The sequence below is a fragment of the Epinephelus lanceolatus genome, chromosome 1 (genome assembly GCF_041903045.1).
Source record: "Epinephelus lanceolatus isolate andai-2023 chromosome 1, ASM4190304v1, whole genome shotgun sequence".
NCBI classification, from domain to species: Eukaryota; Metazoa; Chordata; class Actinopteri; order Perciformes; family Serranidae; genus Epinephelus; species Epinephelus lanceolatus.
In genome coordinates, this window is record NC_135734.1 from 9,878,054 (window position 1) to 9,896,751 (window position 18,698).

Consider the following 18,698-nt stretch of genomic DNA (forward strand, 5'->3'; position numbering starts at 1 on the left):
CCTATGTTGTCTCTAAAGCTTTAGAGAGATACAGAGGTATGACTGGTATAATAAAACAGACAGTGAACTTGGTTTTGACTGACTAATTTCTTTGTTTTTGAAGTTACTGTATGTACTCCAAGGCATTCATGCAGTAATTATATTGTACCGGGAGTAGAATTTAAATTATTCTCTGATAATTGCTTTGCAGAGGCAAACACACTGCAGTCTGCATCTTCCATTCTCTCTCTATCAACACTGAGGATGTAACCAAACACCTACAGCTACGCTCATCACACTGAAATTAATAAAAAACCTAATGTGAGACATAAATATGAGATGATTTTTCCCTGCAACAACAATTTAAGCATTTAAACCTTTACCTCCAACCTGTAAATGCCTGTTTATCCATAGAATATTTATTAAGTATACTCAATTATCCATGTGTACTACATAAGAACGACACTTGGTGTTGAAATCATGGTTTAAAAAATATGAGGAAAGACGATTTTATTTAACTTGCCCCTCAATAAACAATGTTTGTGTGTGTAAACCACAACAAAACCAGTGATTGTAGACATATTCTAGCAAAATAAGAAAAGAAATATTTAAGAAATGTAAAAAGCCTTACATCTAGTTACCTAGTTCATAACATTCATTTTTCTATTGCTGGTTTACAGTAGCTGCTCTGCAAACTTAAAGTCTAAATCAAACATACTTATTATGTTATTATAATTATTTAATGTACAAAAAGTAAATTAGCTGATACAACATTACAGAGGAATTGCTAACATTATTCAATAGACAGTATATCAAGTCTAAACATACTTTGTCAGCTTATATTTGAGTTGATAGACAAATTAGTATATATATTTCAGTGCACAACAGTCAACAGTGAAACTGTTTTACAAGAGAAAGAAAGACAGCAGTCTCCATAAAAACATGTCAAAAACAGGTTGGATTTTAGCTTTTCCTTTGCTCGCATGTACTGAATCCATGACAATGCTCATGCTGTGTTCATTAAAACAAGTACTAAAAATAAAGCACAGTAACTACTAAGTCCAGGAAGCTAAAGAAAGCTGCCATATTGTGTGTCAAAATGGGCGAAAGGTAAAAAGGCAATATGCTAAACTAAAGATCTGAAAATCTTGGCTTGTCGTTTGCTTTAAAGAGGAAGTCTGAGAGCAAACCGAAGAAAATAGGAAACATGAAAGAAAAAAATCGGTTACATGAAGAAGCAAGTATGTATATTTGTGCTCCTGAAAGAAATATGTCTCTCAATCTCCGGCTGGATAATAGCTCTCACCACATGTAATAGCTGCGTGTGGTGTCCACCTGACTGGGTTTGGCCTCAGATGAGCCCTCTTTCTCCTTCTCACTGTCTGCCTCCCACAAGTTGATAAGAGGAGGGTACAACTCGTTTAGCGGTATTGATGAGGTTTTCTGCATGTACTTTTTCAGAGAATGGTGATAGTTTTTCCTCTTCCACCTCTTGGCAATGTATACTCCCAGAGAGGCCAGACTGATGACTGCAAACATGGTTCCCATGACTGCTGCAAGAGCAGTGTTGGTCCCTTGGTCAGATATTTCCACAGCAAAGGTCGCTTGCTTTGTCGTCACATTCACACACGACTTCTGTGTTTGTTGGTGGATGTTGGAGACGGTGAGGCACACCTCGTACTCAGTTGCTGGTTGTAAATGTGTAAGGTTGTACTCGTGGACATCGACAGGTACTCTGGCAGTGTAAGTAATATGTGGATTGTCTATTTTCATGGTGGCAGATGACCACTTGAGGTTAGAGGTCATCACATTGGAGTTTATTTTCCAGGAGACAAGGATAGAGTGAGATTCTGTTTGTTTGACGTAGATCTTCATGAGCTGAGTGCTGTCTAACAGAGTGCCGTTCACCCGTATAGCTGTCACTCTTGTGTCAGCTCCCTCTGCATTTTGAGCCACACAGGTGTATCTGCCAGAGTCTTCTACTTGGATATGAGAAATTCTCAATGTCCCTTCACTGCTGAGGCTGTACTTGTCAGATTGGGTGTCCATCATTACCTTGTTCCCCATTGGTGTCACCCAGTATATTTCAGGCTCAGGCTGGGACATGGCTCTGCAGTCCAAGTCCAAGGTCATTCCGATGTCAAGGTTGAGGTGGCTTGGGAAAGTATCATGGGAAATCAGGGGCAGGCACTGGTTTGCTAATTTATTCTGCAGCACCTCTCGGACATGCAAACCCCTTACTTCTGTTGGCATGGCACAAAACATGGATAGAGGTTCCATGAAACGGACGGTGGTTTTGTTGGAGCTCATCCACTGAATGACACAGCCACAGCGCAGAGGATTACTGTGGATGCTGATCTCACGCAAGTTGGGGAGAGAGTCCACTGTGGACTGATAAAGGGCATTCAGGGCATTGTTGTTCAACATTAAGCTCTCCAAGGCTGGGACATCACGGAAGGCTTGACGGTTGATGAAAGAGAACTTGGGGTTGTTTGTAGCCTCCAGCTTTGTGAGCTCAGGAAGATTGTCCAGAGCATACCGGTCCATAGAAACCAGCTCTCCCATGTTGTTTATGCCCAGCTCCTTCAGTCTTAGCATGTTCTTGAAATCTCCTTCCTGAATCTTGTGCACTGGGTTTTTGTTCAAATCCAGGAACTTAAGGTTAGGTAGTTTCTGAAGGGCTCTCTGAGGAACTCGGACCAGCTTATTGTCATAGAAAGAGAGGCTCTCAAGATTGTCAAGTCCCACAAAGGCATTTCCAGGGATGTCTGTCAAATCCATTCCAGCCAAAACAAGGCTTCTAAGGTTACCCAGCGGCTTGAAATTGAAGTCCATTATTCCAACAACAGGGTTCTCCCCAATCATGAGGATCTCTAGGTTGGGCGTTGATTCAAACCACTGGCTGTTGATGGTCTTAAGCTTGTTGGAGTTAAGGTGAAGCCTGAGCAGGTTGTGGAGCCCAGAGAAGGCATTGGCAGAGATGGTGTTGATCTGATTGTGGTTGATGTAGAGCTCCTGCAGATTGCTGAGGTCCTGCAGACAATAATCTGGCATTTCCGTGATCTGGTTCTCCTCCAGGTGAAGCGTGGTGAGCTGGGACATATTGGTAAGGCCAACATCCCGGATGCTACTGAAGTTGTTCTGGGACAAGTCCAGCTCAGTCAGGTTGAAGAGCTGCTCCAGCTCGTCATTGGTCCTGGCAATGTAGTTGCTCTGAAGGAGGAGTACCTGAGTGTCACTGGAGAGGTTTCCCGGGATGCGTGTTAAGCGAAGGTCATTGCAGTCCACTGTGATGGCTTCTCTGTAGGTGGACTGAGGGGTAAACCAGGGCCGGATCTCGCACACACACAGCTGGGGGCATTCATTGCTCTGGACGAAGGATAGTCCTATCGATACCAGCGTCAGGCCAGCTAACACCTGGCCTAGAAGTAAGCAGTCTAACCTCCGTCTAGCCATGCTGGGGTAAGACAGGAGGAGGGACAGATGATTTTGGGATAGAGTGCGTAACACTCATCAACCAGACTTTTCGCTGATTAGGTCTGTCAGTCCAGTGAAATGGTAAGGAGTTGAAGTAGAGGGTAGGATATCACATCTAGGTCTTGGAGCCCCAGAGTAATCTGGAAAAGAAAGACAAAAAACATGTATGTCATTATAAAGAAAACAAAGTCTACCCAGTGTTTTTAATGAAGAAGGTATAAAATTCATAATTATGTTTTAAGACATTCTGGCAGCATGGCTCAAGGGAAAGCAATGTTTGTCTGTCACTAATACTCATGTATTATCATATAATACTCAATTAGGGTTGTACCTGACTCAGCATTATGTAAGTTGAATCAGATTTGGCTGTTCAATACAAATAGTCAATGATTTGATTGTTTTTATTTCATATAAAGTTTTAAAGATTGAACGGGTTTTGCGAGATGTTCACTCGGCATTCATGTAATATGGTAAACAAGCAACTGCACTAACGACCATATGTGCATCAACATTTTTTGCCGACACCAGTACCATAAAACAGGATTGGTGTGCAACTTAAAGTGTTAACAGTACCAGTATGAGTCTTTGTGCACCAGATAATTTCTAAAAAAACAAACAAACTGCTCAACCTTTTGGATTTGGTGTGCCACCCCAAGATTATCAGTGGCCCCATCTGGCCATCCCTGTGAAAAAATTCTGGGGGTGCCACTGACATGACATTTGGTACATACATCATATCAATTTGTCTAATAGTTTGGTTTATGAAGAAATAGCTGTTAAGCATCAGCATGTTATTGTTGTCATTGTGAGCATATCAGCATGTTGACATTTATCTCAAAGCACTACTGTGTCTTAGCACAGCCTCACAAAGCAGCTAGTATGACTGTAGTCATGACTTAGTTTTGTATGTAACAATTAGTGGATTTCATATATTGTTTCATGTTTCTTGTAATGAAGCAATTACTTACGACAACAGACTGACTAAGAACAACAACTACATCCCCACTATCCTTGTGAGACTGTGAGTTGTGTGCAGCATCAACAGTTTTGAGAAAATGCAAGTTCAGCTCATTACAATGCCTGCACAAAACACTGCTGTGAACTACTTGGAAACAGATCAAATTCCATTGAGGGCTTTCATCTGTTCAACAGGCCCATAAGGACTCGATCATTAGCTTCTCCGAACATCATTAAACACTATGAGATATTAGTATGTGCCATGCCTCAAAGAAAGCAAAAAAGAGATGTGTCTTAATTTTTAATGCAACGTCGTCAGCAATCTGAATTTAGGGCAAACATGAAAAAAAAGTTTTCAGCAGGCTTAGGATTTTCTCTGGGATGATTGGGTACAGAAGGGAAAACTTTGAGTAGCATTCTTTAACTCTACGACGTGTGATCGCAAAGAGGGATTTCAGGAGAGGGTAGTGAGAGGACCAGAGACACTGATCTAGCTCAGTTGCTTGGTTCAGCGAATGCCAGCTCCTGAGAGGTACAATGGGCATCTGCTTGCCCATATGGCAGTAACACTTACTCCTGTGACTTGGAAGATAAAGCCTTCAGTCTGGCAAACAATAGACAGCTTCTAAGCAATGCCAGTGATACATTGTAAACCACTCACTCTCTATGAATACATGGGCATTACAGTGATATATATATATATATATATATATATATATATATATATATATATATATCTACTATGACTGTATGTATATATATATATATATATATATATATATATATTTATCTAGGGATGGCAACGTAGCACTACCACTACCACTATGGTTCAGACTGAAAAATTCAAACAGCTATTGGATGGTTTGCCATGAAATTTTGTAAAGGCACTCATGGCTATTTTAATGTTTCCTTTCGTGTGATTACATTGATTGTTAATTGTTCTGGGATGTTTATCATAGTGGCCATCACTATGTTGGTATGCAGTATATGCGTGTGGAGTCCAATTTCAAACGACTGGATCTGATGAAGATCTGAATAGTATCGAAACATTTAGGTAAATTTGTGGTTTGGAGTCAGTGTGCAGCTTCTGCTCTTCATCCTCTTAGGACCAGACATTCATGATTCCTGGAGGACTAAGCCTCCTGACTTTTCCTCTTACTTTTGTGCATTGTACATTTAAGTGAAATGCCTCAACATGCTGGATTGGTATTTAACTTACCAGTTATGCATATTCCCCTCAGAATGACTTGTAATAACTTTGTCATTCCTTTAACTTTTTCATTTTGTGTCATCATCAGGCCACGATCTTAATTTGTCCAGTACTTTGGTTTATGACCAAATACCTGCAAAACTATCACCAAGCCATTACACTCAGCTGTACTTCCTGTTAAGTACTAATCTGCTAATGTTGGCATGCTAAATTGAAACTATGTCAATATGGGGAGGTAAGAAATCACGTAATAATATACTTTGGTCTCTGCATAAACTAATACCTGTGCAGTCAGCATTTTGAGTTCCACAACAATCCTGTTTTAATGTGTTATGTATACATGTTTTATGATTTATTGCTCTTCAAATCGGCTGCTTGTCCTTTTCCTTAAAAAGACAAATATACAGCTTTAATTTGACGGAGCACATTTATTGTAAGGAACAAAACATTTACTAGGAACAAGTTTAGGGGAGACTCCCAGGCACCCATTTTCATCCAGATATCTTGAGGTGAGAGCTGAAGGGAACCCTTTGAAAATGGCCATGCCAGTTGTTCCAGCAGATGTATCCCCCCTTAGGGGCGCCACTCTATATATTCCTTTTATCTTTTACATGACATAATGTGTCCCACTCATTCAATAATTCTGTTCACATGCAACTACTGCATATAGACATACTGTTTCTATGCCGCAGTCTTATCCCTAACCATTGTTTATAAACAGGATTAGGTTGCCAGCACTCCTTTAACAAGCCTATGCACGTGCAGTATCCTACAGCAACAGACAACTCAACACTCAATTAGTTGTATTTACTAAAGGAGGCACCCTATCCAGTGGAGAGCCATACGGCAGCATCATAGTGCCACTGCCTTCTCCACCACACAGCTTTATGGTCAACACCAGCTTAAGACGATAGCACTTAAGAGGCTTTCAAACAAGAGAGCTGACTAATTCATCTGAATGCAAACTGCCTGGCAACAGCACCAGGAAGACAGAAACACATCCCTGCTCCTCCTATACCGAGGATTCCCTATGGGCCAGGGCGGAGCACGGGTAAAACAGGGATAGTACAGTATCTTGTCTTTAAGCTAAAGCACTGTATACTGTGACTATTGCTGTGCCAGTCAGGATTAGTGGATGGAGATACTAAAGTGGAGATTAGCTAGAGGCAATGTAGTGGATTCAAACCCAGAGGAGAGAAACAGGTAACTTAGCACTTTAATTAAAAGCAACATATCAGTGAAATCTGAGACACATACGGCATTTCATCGCTAATCTCATTATGAAAATGATTCCTTAAGTGCTTCTTTGTAATATTGTCAGTGTCTAAATATTCTGTCCCTTAACAATTTATATAAAATATTTCAATTACGCTGCAGTATTGACAGAAATGTTTGTAGGATATAGAAGCTGACATTTGATAACCTTTCTGTAGCTTGCTCTGTCCATGCACCACAGTCATCCCATTAAAATTACTCAAAAATCTTTGGCATTAAAAAAAGACTATATTATAACTAATAATACTAATTATAATCTACCTTCTTTGCATACTACAGTCATACAAAAAGGCAGATTAAGTAAATAATTTAATCAGTATTGTATGTCAAAATAATTGTTTTAATTGAAAAGATTAATACTGTTGAAAAATGCAGTTGTACATCTTCGACTCATTCTTACATTGCTTTTATTTTCCTCTATACTTTAATAACAATATCAAAAACGGGACTCCAGATGGTCTTAATAAGACTCTTTTGTATAGATATAAATATTGTTTGTGCTGTATATTTTCACAAAATGTCCTTAAAATTATGCAATGCATCAGGATTATATGCCAGATATTTAAATACACAACCGTCTGCTCTCACACTTTTCATCATTTATTTACCACAAATGGGTTAATCTTAGATTCTCCGCATTTGACAAATGCAGACAGCTTTGTTTTTATGCAATGTAAAATTAAGAAGTTTCTGATCCTATTTAATACTAAACTCTCTCATAATATGACACAGTTGCCAAAGAGAAAAGTAGGTTGGCTGAAAAAAAAAAAACCCAAAAAACGCTGTCCTGATGTAACTATGAGCACTTAAAAGACTATAAAAATCAGTGTCAACATCCTGTTGGTTGATTTCTCAACAACAACTAAAAGCTGTCTGGGACATCCTGACACAGGCTTCACAGGTCCATTGTGATTCGAGTCCCAGAGCCACAGGAAAGCTTACAACACACAGCAGGTGGAAGAACACTCAACACAACACCAAAGGCAGGAAGGCAGGAAACGGAAAAAGCCAGAAGTTGTAACCACAGCCACTTTTGAACCTGTGAATGGGATACTTAAAATAAATACCAACAGCTGCAGACATAAACTCTGTCGTCTAAAGCACCTTTCAACAATACCTGCTGTGGGAAGAAGGATCACTTCATATTACTTTGTAATGTGTGGGGTTACTGTAGTGCGGATTTTATTAATCTAAGACACAGAACTCACAAGTGGGACAGGTGTTTAACACTGCACCCACAGACATGGATCAGTAAGCAGCAGTTATTTTCTATTAGTATACTTTTCAGCCACTTAGTCTTTAGATCCAGTTTCATTTCTTTACCCCACCTACGTCCTCTATAATCTAACATTGATGCATATTCAGACACACAATCACATACTTTTTAAATGTTTTTAATTTAGGTTCTGTGCTAAGTTTGGCTGGTGATCGTCGTCAGTGGTTTTGTAGATTGATGCTAATTAACAATACAAAGTTAATGGAGCAGGAAGAGCACTGATGGTTACCGAAGGTGGGCTTGTGTCAGTGGTCCTCAGAGAAATGACAGATGGTCTGATTACTGATGATCTTTGCAGTGCCCCTTTAATGTTGAATTTCCTGTGGTTGAAGTTCATCTAATGGTGAGGCGGTAATTCTGATGGTGCGAAAGGAAATAAAGTGAATAATTATCTTAATTTTCAGGGGCAGGTAGTACCAGACAGCTGTGCAGAACAGCTGCATGTCACAAGAGCCTATGAACTGAAAACTATGTAAACTATTGATTTATGTTGCTGTTGCGATTCCCATTTTATATCCACTATTATTTAATATTGTGAAGTTGAAAGATAGGTATCCATTACTTAATTAATGGATCCTATGTGAATCAGACTGGATGCTGCTGATGGTGACACAAACACACAGAAATCAAATCAAAGTCTGGCTGTCACAGTGACAACCTACTACAGGACGCACATATAGTACATAACTATAAAGTTTGTGAAATGTAAAAAATGTTCATAACATTGGCATGTGCAGGGAGTGTGCATGTGCATTGCCCTGGATTTTTGTTATTTTTGAAGCTTAAATGCAGTCACCAGACATAAAAAACTAACATTAGGCTATAAACAAACACCACAGTCATGTGACTTAAATGTCACCACTACAAGGGGCTGTAAAGCCACATTTGGCGTGATGACGCTCTGTAGTCTCATTTGGCAAGTTGTTGGCAACCGCCCTTTCTTTAAACATGTAAAATCTTCAGAATTCACATGTGAGGTATTCACTGACCTGTTTTATGTTGTAGAACAAACATGAAAATCTCTTACAGTTGTGTTAACCACAGATCTTATTTCAGACATCGAACCATAAACCCATTCAACAAACCCACAGGAAAACTGACATAATGAAGTATTCTGAAAGCAGACAGGATGCAAACTAACTACAGATGATTTTTCAGAGTGCTGTCAATGGATACTCACACAAGCTAAGAATACTTTTGATAGTCAACAGACATCTCTTTTAATTAACACTTTTTTTTCCTTTTACCTAAGAATCACAACTTAATGTACATAGCAACTGTATAATGGCATGTTCAATGGCTGCAGGTGATACATACACAATGCTATCAGGAAATCCTACTTTCCCTAAATTATAGTTATGTATACTGCAGAAGTTTGGATTTGTGATAATAGATTTTTATCTTCTTTTTCCCCTTAAAGTAACAACACTAAAACAGCATTAGTTTAGGCCTTAGGTTTTGTGTTAGTTTGATAATTTTGTAGAGTATTTGGCCTGCATTGTTGGTAACAGTGGATACCAATTCGATGGGCTACCTCCAAAGCTGGGAACCTTTTCATGGCATGAGTGGCTAAAGTTAAAATGATCATGCACAGTAGGCTGCCATTTCAACTCTGAACACACCTGACAGCTGTGACTTTCATTTCAAGCCATGAAAGGAGATCCCTGTCATTTCCAGTTGAGAAACTGTCACTTATAGTGTGCCAAATTGTTAATTGGCATCCTGATGTAAGTCCAAAGATGTCACTTCCGAAAGACATTGCCTAAAAATATCCAAGCACCTCTGCAGGTGGTACAGTAACAACCATTTTGTAATTACTTGCAACCACTAGTGTAGTTAAGCTTCACTTCATCTATAAAGTTATGAAGTGATATGTATTATAATGACAGTGACTGCACTCATCCAGATTACCCACATGCTCAGAATCTGAATTCATACCACAAGGCGTGGGATGAAACATAGATGTCTCTGATCAAGCGTCAACCTCTGAGGGTGAAAAATGAAGCCAATGTGGAAGTGCCAAAAAACTGCAGTTCCTTTAATGGCCACGTAATGCTGGCTCCAAAAGTTAATTCCCATAGACCCCCATCTTAAAATGCACAACCATACAGCAGAAACTCACATGTTTACAGCCTGGTACAAAAACAGTTTTGATCTGAAAACTTCATTTCACTGTTCATGACAACTGTAGGGGGGTGAATATTTATAGAATGTGTATAAAATTAACCCATTTAAATGACATTAAGGCTCAAAGTTATGCATACTTAAGGGTGTGGCAGCTTTGAGTGACAAGTGGTTGCTGTCCATTGACAAGCCTCGACCACGGCAACAACAGTGGTTAGGTAACGTTACCATGGTGTAACCCCAGATTCATAGTGTAGGCGTAGCTGTCGCTGTCACCATTTCAATGAGTTTCCAATTGAAGAAAGTTAATTGTAATGCTTTGTCTGGCGTTTAGTTGTACTAAAATACCCTCTAAAGAGTCAAATGTTTTTCCAGGTTTTAAGCCTGTTTTTTACTAGCAAAAATTAGCATTAGCATTATCGCAGTTAACCATTGCTGTAAATGTGCCATGCTAACCAAGCGAGCAGCTAGGATATCGTCCAAATATGGCCACTTCTGGCTCCAGATGGTCAAACTTAGGGCTTTAAAATGGGAGTCCACAAACCAACAGGTGACACCACTGTGTTAACATCTATTATTTTGTATGTAAGTAAGTAAGTAAGTAATATGTATTTACATAGTGCTTTTCGCAGACATAGGTCACAAAATGCTTCCCAAGAGCAATATACACCAAGAAAGAAATCACAGAGACAAAGTGACTACATACGAAACTAATTGTACACACACAAGAAAAAAAAGGAATTCACACTACACAACAATACACAAAATTTTAAAAAACACAGCTTTGATGCATACAAGTTAGCCAAATGCCTGTGCGGGGCTGTTGCCGCGGCGGCCCAGGTTCAGCTCCGGCCTGTGGCCCTTTGCTGCGTGTTGCTCCCATAAAAAAGTTAGCCAAACGCCTGTCTGAACAAGTGTATCTTGGCTTTTAAAAGAAATCAAAGTCAGCAGATCGTAAGGGAGCAGGCAGAGCATTCCAAAATGTAGGTGCCACGGCCACATATGTGTATGTTAGTGATGTGTAGGCCTACTGATGAGAGGAAAGTAATCGTTTTTTAATGTAATGCAAAGCTGACATAATCCAGGTTGATATGTGAGTGACAGAAGTTGTGAAACGCTGTACTAAATAAAGTCTCCCTCTGAATCACTCGCTAAGTCAGTTTTCAAATTCCTGTCCCAAGTTAGTCTGGGGACACTCAGGCTCATCATCAAGGAAATCCCTCCTTGAATGTGATAACAATTGAGAGTGACATGAGAAAATGAAAATGTGATTTAAACAGGATAACAAGAGTCTTGCATTGGGGCTGTCTTGGGAGATGCACCTACATATATCCCCACTGGCCCAGGTTTGCCTTTGAGCTTCAGTTTACCCATCTGCACACTCATAAAAAAAAGATAAATACAGAAATGAAGGAAAACAAATTACAGGTGGAGCAAGTGAGATAAACAACCCCAGGGAGCCAATAAACACATCTTGTCACAAACTGAACAAAATGGAGGTGACAAAAACACTCCTGAATTAGATAATTGAACCTGAGTGACAAGGAAACTCAACATGGGGGGATATGTAACACAGAGAACAGGCTAAATGAAGCAAAAATACACCTAATACATGAAGTGAAAACTGAACTATCTGTCTTTCCTTATGCTCTCCTATTTCCTCCATTTTAACAGCAGAATAGATAGGGGAAAAAAACATATTAAAGCTGCTTGGTGAACATTTATCCAATCAGACTCCAGCAGACACATAAACAGTTACAGCTCCCTTGGAGACTATAGTCATGTAAACTATATTTTTTTCTTAGGATGATGAGGGAATCAGGACCTCACTGTGCTCAAAATGGGTTGTCATGATCCTTTTGCTCATGCTCACACCTGCCTCTAATGCTTTCTCTATTCCCTCCCCCTAAGGATTTAATATAACACACCTCGCTTCCTCGCAGGAGTGTCAAATAAGCAGAAGTTGAAAAACGAGCCCCCATTTTCTAAACAATGCTTGTAGCAGGTTTGCTGTAGGACTGTGATCGCCCATCCAGCGAGGAAACAATGCCACATTTGTGTGTGCAGTATAACTGTATGGATAACCTCTCCTGATATCCAAAAATATGCAAGGTAATTATGTTAAGTATCATACATTGTAACAATGGGGCCACCGTTAAAAGTGGTACACTGAGTTGTGCATGCACACTTGCTGCTGGATTTCTTGTGTTTAAGTAACTGTGAAATTTCCGGCGTACATGCACGCTGGTTTTACATAAGATGACTCACGTTAGGTCCCCCCTGGTTGGAGAAAACTTCGTCATCAGCAACACTCATGGTACTGATTTTACAGCAGCTTGATTGCTGCACCTCTGAAACTAGTTCACCTTTAACCAGGAAGCGCAAGTGTCAGTGGACAGCCTCTCTACAAGCTGATTGATCTGATTTGTGGTGAATCATTTTTCTATAGGTGTTTTTCAGACCAAACAGTTCTGGCGACTCCCTGAGAGAAACTGCCCACCAGGGAGCTCACCCAGGAACTACATACCCTTATGGGCTTTTTTCTGTTTGCATTTGCACCGGCAGTAGGAACACTCAAGTGATGTATAATAAGCTGGCCAGCGGTTGGTATGGCAATGTCACTTTTACTTTGACGAGTTGTATTTCCACTGTTGCATATATGCTCAGTAAAGCCTGGACTATATTTCTTCATGTTTTTTTCCCCTTTTTTCATTACAAGCTGTTGTTTGTGTTGTCTGTTGTTTATATGGTGTGGTACGCTGAGTTCCATGACCTACTGTATTAAGGATATGTTATGAAACTGTCAAATTGGTTCTGGGAATGAGCTGGACAAGAGTCAAGGAGTTTCGGTAAGGGTTTTGAGAGGATAAGGTCAGGTTTTAGCATAAACAGCATGCGCTCGAACATCAGACAAGAATGACCAATAAAGGCCCTGTGTTAGGCAACAGTACAGGAAGAATGGAGGGGGGGTGAGCAACAGATAAAAAGGGGAACGAATGCTTCATATGTGTTGACTGGATGGTACAATGTAAATGGTCTTGCTCTTGTATAGTACCTTTCTTGTCTTCCGGCCACTCAAAAACGCTTTACACTATGAGGCACATTAACTCATCCACACACTGGTGGCTGAGGCTACCATACAGGATGCCACCTGCTCCTCAGTTTTTTAGACATTCACACACTGATGAAACAGGCATCAGGAGCAATTTGGGGTTCAGTATCTTGTCCAAGGATACTTCGACATATGAACTAAAGAAGCCCGGAATCAAACTGGACGACCCGCTATACCTCCTAAACCACAGTCAATCTCTTTCTTTTTCAATTAATCCAAACGAGTGGACCGATTCTTTTGTGAATGCGCTTTGAGTATAATTCTTTACTGTGTTAAACATTGAATTGGTGTATAGTGTAGCAACAGTAAAAAGAAAGGATTTTAAAAATGGTAGTTGCCAGTGTTGCATTGGCTTTGTTTGACCAAGGAACATACACTTACATCACTGATGGTTGTGCTTGAGTCTCTCAAAATAGCATTCTATAAGAACAATTATCATTTCTACTTGCAGTGCAGACCCACCCAAAGATGGGGTTCTTACAACTATGGAAAAGGTTTTTCAGTCCCATACTGCCTATTGTCTTGGTGAAACAACCGCTCATAAGGTATAAACACAGTTGCCACAAAATTTTTTTGGTATTGTGCGTTTCAGCAAACCACAGACACATTTGTACGTTGTTTCTTTACATTTCAGCAATGCTGTGGTTCATGTGTGGTTAGGTTTAGGCACAAAAACTACTTGGTTAGTTTAGGGAAAACATCATGGTTTGGCTTTAAAAAAAACTTTGTGTGGCACAATACCTGGTGGAAAAATATACACCCATTGTTTAGCAGCTAAAAAGTCTGTGGAAACACAGTAATGACTCGCTAAAAACATCCACTTTTGTTGTTTGTTGGTCTTGAACAGTGGCCTGCAGTTTGGCAAACATCTCACCACTCACACACCATCCGCCATCCCCTCTTCTTCCCACAGAGAAAGTAAGCTCACATACTACTTAAGTGGAAATATTGATATATTATGTATGAAATGTACTGATGTAACATATTCAGTTTGCAGAAGTGTACAATGCCAACCTTTTCTTCTGGCTACTGGGCTGACGGTATTATGGTAAGAAGAGCAAACGGCAGTGTAAATGTATTTGAAACACAGGAGTGTAACCTGCTATAACTCCAAAAAGATCTTAAAAGGCAGGTCTTAAAAACTGCAAACAGACACATTAACAAAATTGGAGTTATTTGTAATAAAGGTCATGATTAGGCCATTGCTTTTGAATGGAGAGAGCCATTGAATGCATTCTCCTACTTTAAAAGAGGTTGAACTTAACCAGATTAAAAGGGAAAGAGTTGGGCAGCTATAAAGCTGTGTGCATTTACATAAAATAATTACGATAGTTAGAGATAGAACCACCAAAAGCTGCCTAGATCCAGTTACACTTACAGGCCAAACGTCTCTACTACCAGATCCATAGCCATCTCCTCTATCAGCTAGCAGACTTTTCCTCTACTCATATGAAGCCAGGAACAACAGCAACATTTAACAAAGGTAACGTTAGAAAATTCAACTCCATTATAACTCACAAGGTTCACCGACAGAAGTTGTTTTATACTAGACATGTTTTCCAACATGTAGAATATGCTAACCTAATTGCTATAAGCCTAAGACATTTCCTATTGCATAAGTTAGCCTAGTGGCTAGCAGACTTTTCCTCTACTTATATGAAGGCAGGATAATTCTGCAGACTTCAAATGCTTGTGGAGGTCTGCGTCATTGCAATGTGTAGTTACATTTTTTCAGAGGAACACGTCAGACTATGGTGTGGGATATGGTGTACAGTATATGTCAACGTCAACGCAGAGCCTATGCCGTAGGTATGGCATCAGTAAAATGCATAAGTATAAACCCACTTTATGGTGCAAGCAGACCAGATTACACTCTCTTTGAAAGCAGCCCCCTAACAAGGTTTGCCAGTCTACCTTATTAGCCTTTCAGGTCTGAACTAACCATATATCTGTACCATAGGTTCATAAACTTACCTGCTGATCTTCCAATATCATATATGTGATGGTCATATATGTTTTAATTGCACGTTAATGTTATATGTGTGATGACAGGGTGTAAAGGACCACAGAGGACCATCCACAAATGGCTCCTGTTGTCCAACCACACACACCCCTGTTCCCCAGAGCCAAGAGTTAGCTCACGATGAAAAATGTCAAAATGGCTGTCATGGCTGCAGGACACACATTGATGTCCCAAGGAGATCATGGAGAACAGGGTGAGCTGAATTGTTAACTGTGTCTGCTGTCTTTGAGACGTGTAGTTCACAGAGGACAAAGGGTTAATGCCTCAGCCCTTCTTATAGGAGTACTGGTGGAGGCGTGAGTTCAATAACAAAGACCCCCCCCCCCCCCCCCCCCCCCCCCCCCCCCAACCCACTCCTCACCCTGCCATACACCCTTGGGACCTAAATACTGGTGGTGGCAGTGGTGGGGGTTAAAGCCCTTTACCCCCTCCCATGAGCCCTGCTGTCTCCTAACAACCCCGCCCACACATGCACGCACACACCTGCCTGCGACAAACATGCCTTATTGTTACACTATATCCTCATGATCAAGTTAGAAAGAAAAGAGACATCTTGAACGCATGCGTTCAAGCAGTGTGTGTGTGTCTGTGTGTGTGTGTGTGTGTGTGTGTGTGTGTGTGTGTGTGCTTTGTCCATGTTAGCCAGGGAGGAGGCACAAAAACAAGGAATCAATCAGGTGATCTAACCATGGATGGATTACTGAACGGCCCTACTGGGCACAGGCCCAGGGGCCCAAATCTCAGGGGCCACCCTGGCCTTCACCTGCAAAATGTTACTAAAATAGAGATGTAAAAATGAGCACAAAAAGATGCAAATGAACTGCAAAAAGAATGAAAACAACTACAAAAAGGGCAAAACAACCACAAAGAGACACAAAACCACAAAAAGTCTGCGTGTCTTGCTTCTGTAGGAGAGGTGGCGGAGCCTTTTACATGTCTGTGCCCAGGGGCCCATTGTCTCTTAATTCGTCCATGGATCTAACCAATTCTGTTCATTCAGTTTTTAAAAAAATATTTAGTCTTATAAAATTACTCTGTGAGACAACAGCAGTGCAGTGCCATCAAGACAAAGACCGCAAGAATAAAACAGCTTTTGTTTCAATATGACATAACAGCAGTCTGGCTCAAAAGCTCAAAGTCTTTAAACACAAATCTATGAAGCAATTGCACATATTGAGACTAAGCTGTGTTCTTGTCCTGTTTATTATACTGTAAAGTCTTTTATTTGACCCAGAGGTCCGCAGAGAAATGAGGACTCCCAGCACTTTGCTGTCAAAAGAGGTCATAAATAGAGTCCCGTGGGCTGAAACTGAGCAGGACGAGCAAAACCCCCACATTAAAAATAAATCCCTTTATCATCCTAACCTTCCTACAGTATGCCCCTCCGCCTGAAGTTGAGCGATGCAAGTCAGCAGTCTCCATCACAAAAGCGCAACAGCTGCAGCGACAGAAGCAGCGTCGGTGAGCCACAATGGACCCCCTGCCAATGCAACCCCATTCTCAGCGCAGCATCTCTTACAGAGGGCCTTGTCTTCCTAGAGACTCCGAGACTTTTTTTTTGCCCAGAACGGAGGAATCGAGACATCTGCCGACATACTTTAACATTAATATGCAAATCACATTTATACGGCGTTGCGCGCGCCGCACGCAGCTCCCGCTGGCACGGCAAGTACCGCAACGAGATCAAAGTTTGTTTTCTGTGGAATATCATTTGACGCATTGTGATGGGTTGACACATTTGATTGATTGATTTGAACAGTCTGTAAGATTCAATGTTCACATGAAGCGATTTATAGCCTGAGGTGGTGAGTGAGGCTCAATCCAGACTGCATCTGGATAAAAAACTGATCATGCCCTTGAGTGTGTCTGCAGCCTAAATATATCCTAACTCACTGCATCGCCCTTTCATTGAAATATGTTATGAATGGAAACACATTCACAAAGTATGCATGGTTAAACACATGGAAACAACAATTATCTGCAACCAAAAGGTTTATTTTAGGGTTTAGATGATGTGGCCGCCAGCCACATCACTTAACACATATTTTTCCCAAATAAAATGCACCCTATAAAGAAACTAACAGACTACAGCAGTGGAAACCCTGCCTTTCCTTTCCTCGGGGGTCTCACCTTGTTGGCATTCCAGTCCGACGTTCCCAAGCGCACAGCTGCTTTATCCAGATGTACGCGTCAATACACGGCAATAAGATCAATGTTAATGTGGCAAGTGAATGGTTTTTATCAGACAGCGTAAGAAAACATATTCCTGTATCCTTGAGGTTTCAGCTGGTGGCTGTTTACAGCGATTTGTCGCCTGTGTATCCAGTCAGTCCCAGGGCGCCTCGGAGAGAGGCATGGTGCGGTCTGCACAGAGATCTCCAACCTGCTGCAACCCAACACCGACCGGTTTGTCGCCCCGATATTCCTCCGCTGTGCCGACGCCGTCGCCGCCGCCTGCTCCTCCTACGGATGGAGAAGAAAAATGATATAAACACCTGGCGCTGTCCAGACCAGTCAGCTGATTCCCCAGCAGGCTATTGGCTGAGAGCGCCTGTCTGTCACTGTCGGCCAAGCAAAGCAGAGCACCATCTGCTCCGGGCTTGTTGTGATGAGAACAAAGGCAGGGGGAGGGCGGCGGGGCATGGGGGCGAAGGGGGGAGGGGGTGGGGGGGGGGGGGGGGGGGGGGGGGGTGCGTGGGTGGAGAGATGGGGGGTGGTACATGGCATTACTGCTGAAAAAAGCCTCTTTACACAAACCTTGAGGATAATGTATGGGTTACTTGGTGTCACCTAAAGATCCCAAATGGCACTTAAGTGATCTCTGAATATTTTTCTTACCCCTGTTATTTATGCTCATTACACTTGGTGGAAAATTGAGCCCCAAAGCAGCAGACTTCACATTTACTGTTCCCCTCTTAACATAGTTTATACAGTGTCCAAAGTGTGACAACAGACATGTTCTCTCATTGGAGGCTGACGATGACCAGAACCCCATTTCTTCTTTATTGGTTTTACAATCACAAGACCACACCCCACTAACAGGCAGCAGAACTTCATCCCAAGGTTTCTGAAGAATATAAACAGGTGAATTGTGGGAAATGTGTATTCTGGAACACAAGAATGTTTCCTTTTGATGGACTTAATTCCATTCTGTGAACATGATAAAGATTCAACAAAGACTTGGAACAAGTTGATACAGGAATAATTTGTGTGATATTGCAGCACATTCTCATTCTGCACTCTTCAAATCCTGCCGCTTTGTCAG

At 41.1% G+C, this 18,698-nt stretch overlaps 1 protein-coding gene across 1 annotated transcript; it reads right to left on the reverse strand.

Annotated features, from left to right (window-relative positions):
* Positions 1–457: 457 nt before the first annotated feature.
* On the reverse strand, positions 458–17,917 carry lrrn1 (leucine rich repeat neuronal 1). The gene is made up of 2 exons (XM_033627548.2): positions 17,564–17,917; positions 458–3,596 (listed from the first exon to the last, which is right to left on the reverse strand). Exon 2 carries the CDS (start codon positions 3,433–3,435, stop codon positions 1,282–1,284), a length of 2,154 nt encoding a protein of 717 aa, XP_033483439.1. The 5' UTR covers positions 3,436–3,596; positions 17,564–17,917; the 3' UTR covers positions 458–1,281.
* Between the last annotated feature and the right edge of the window lie 781 nt (positions 17,918–18,698).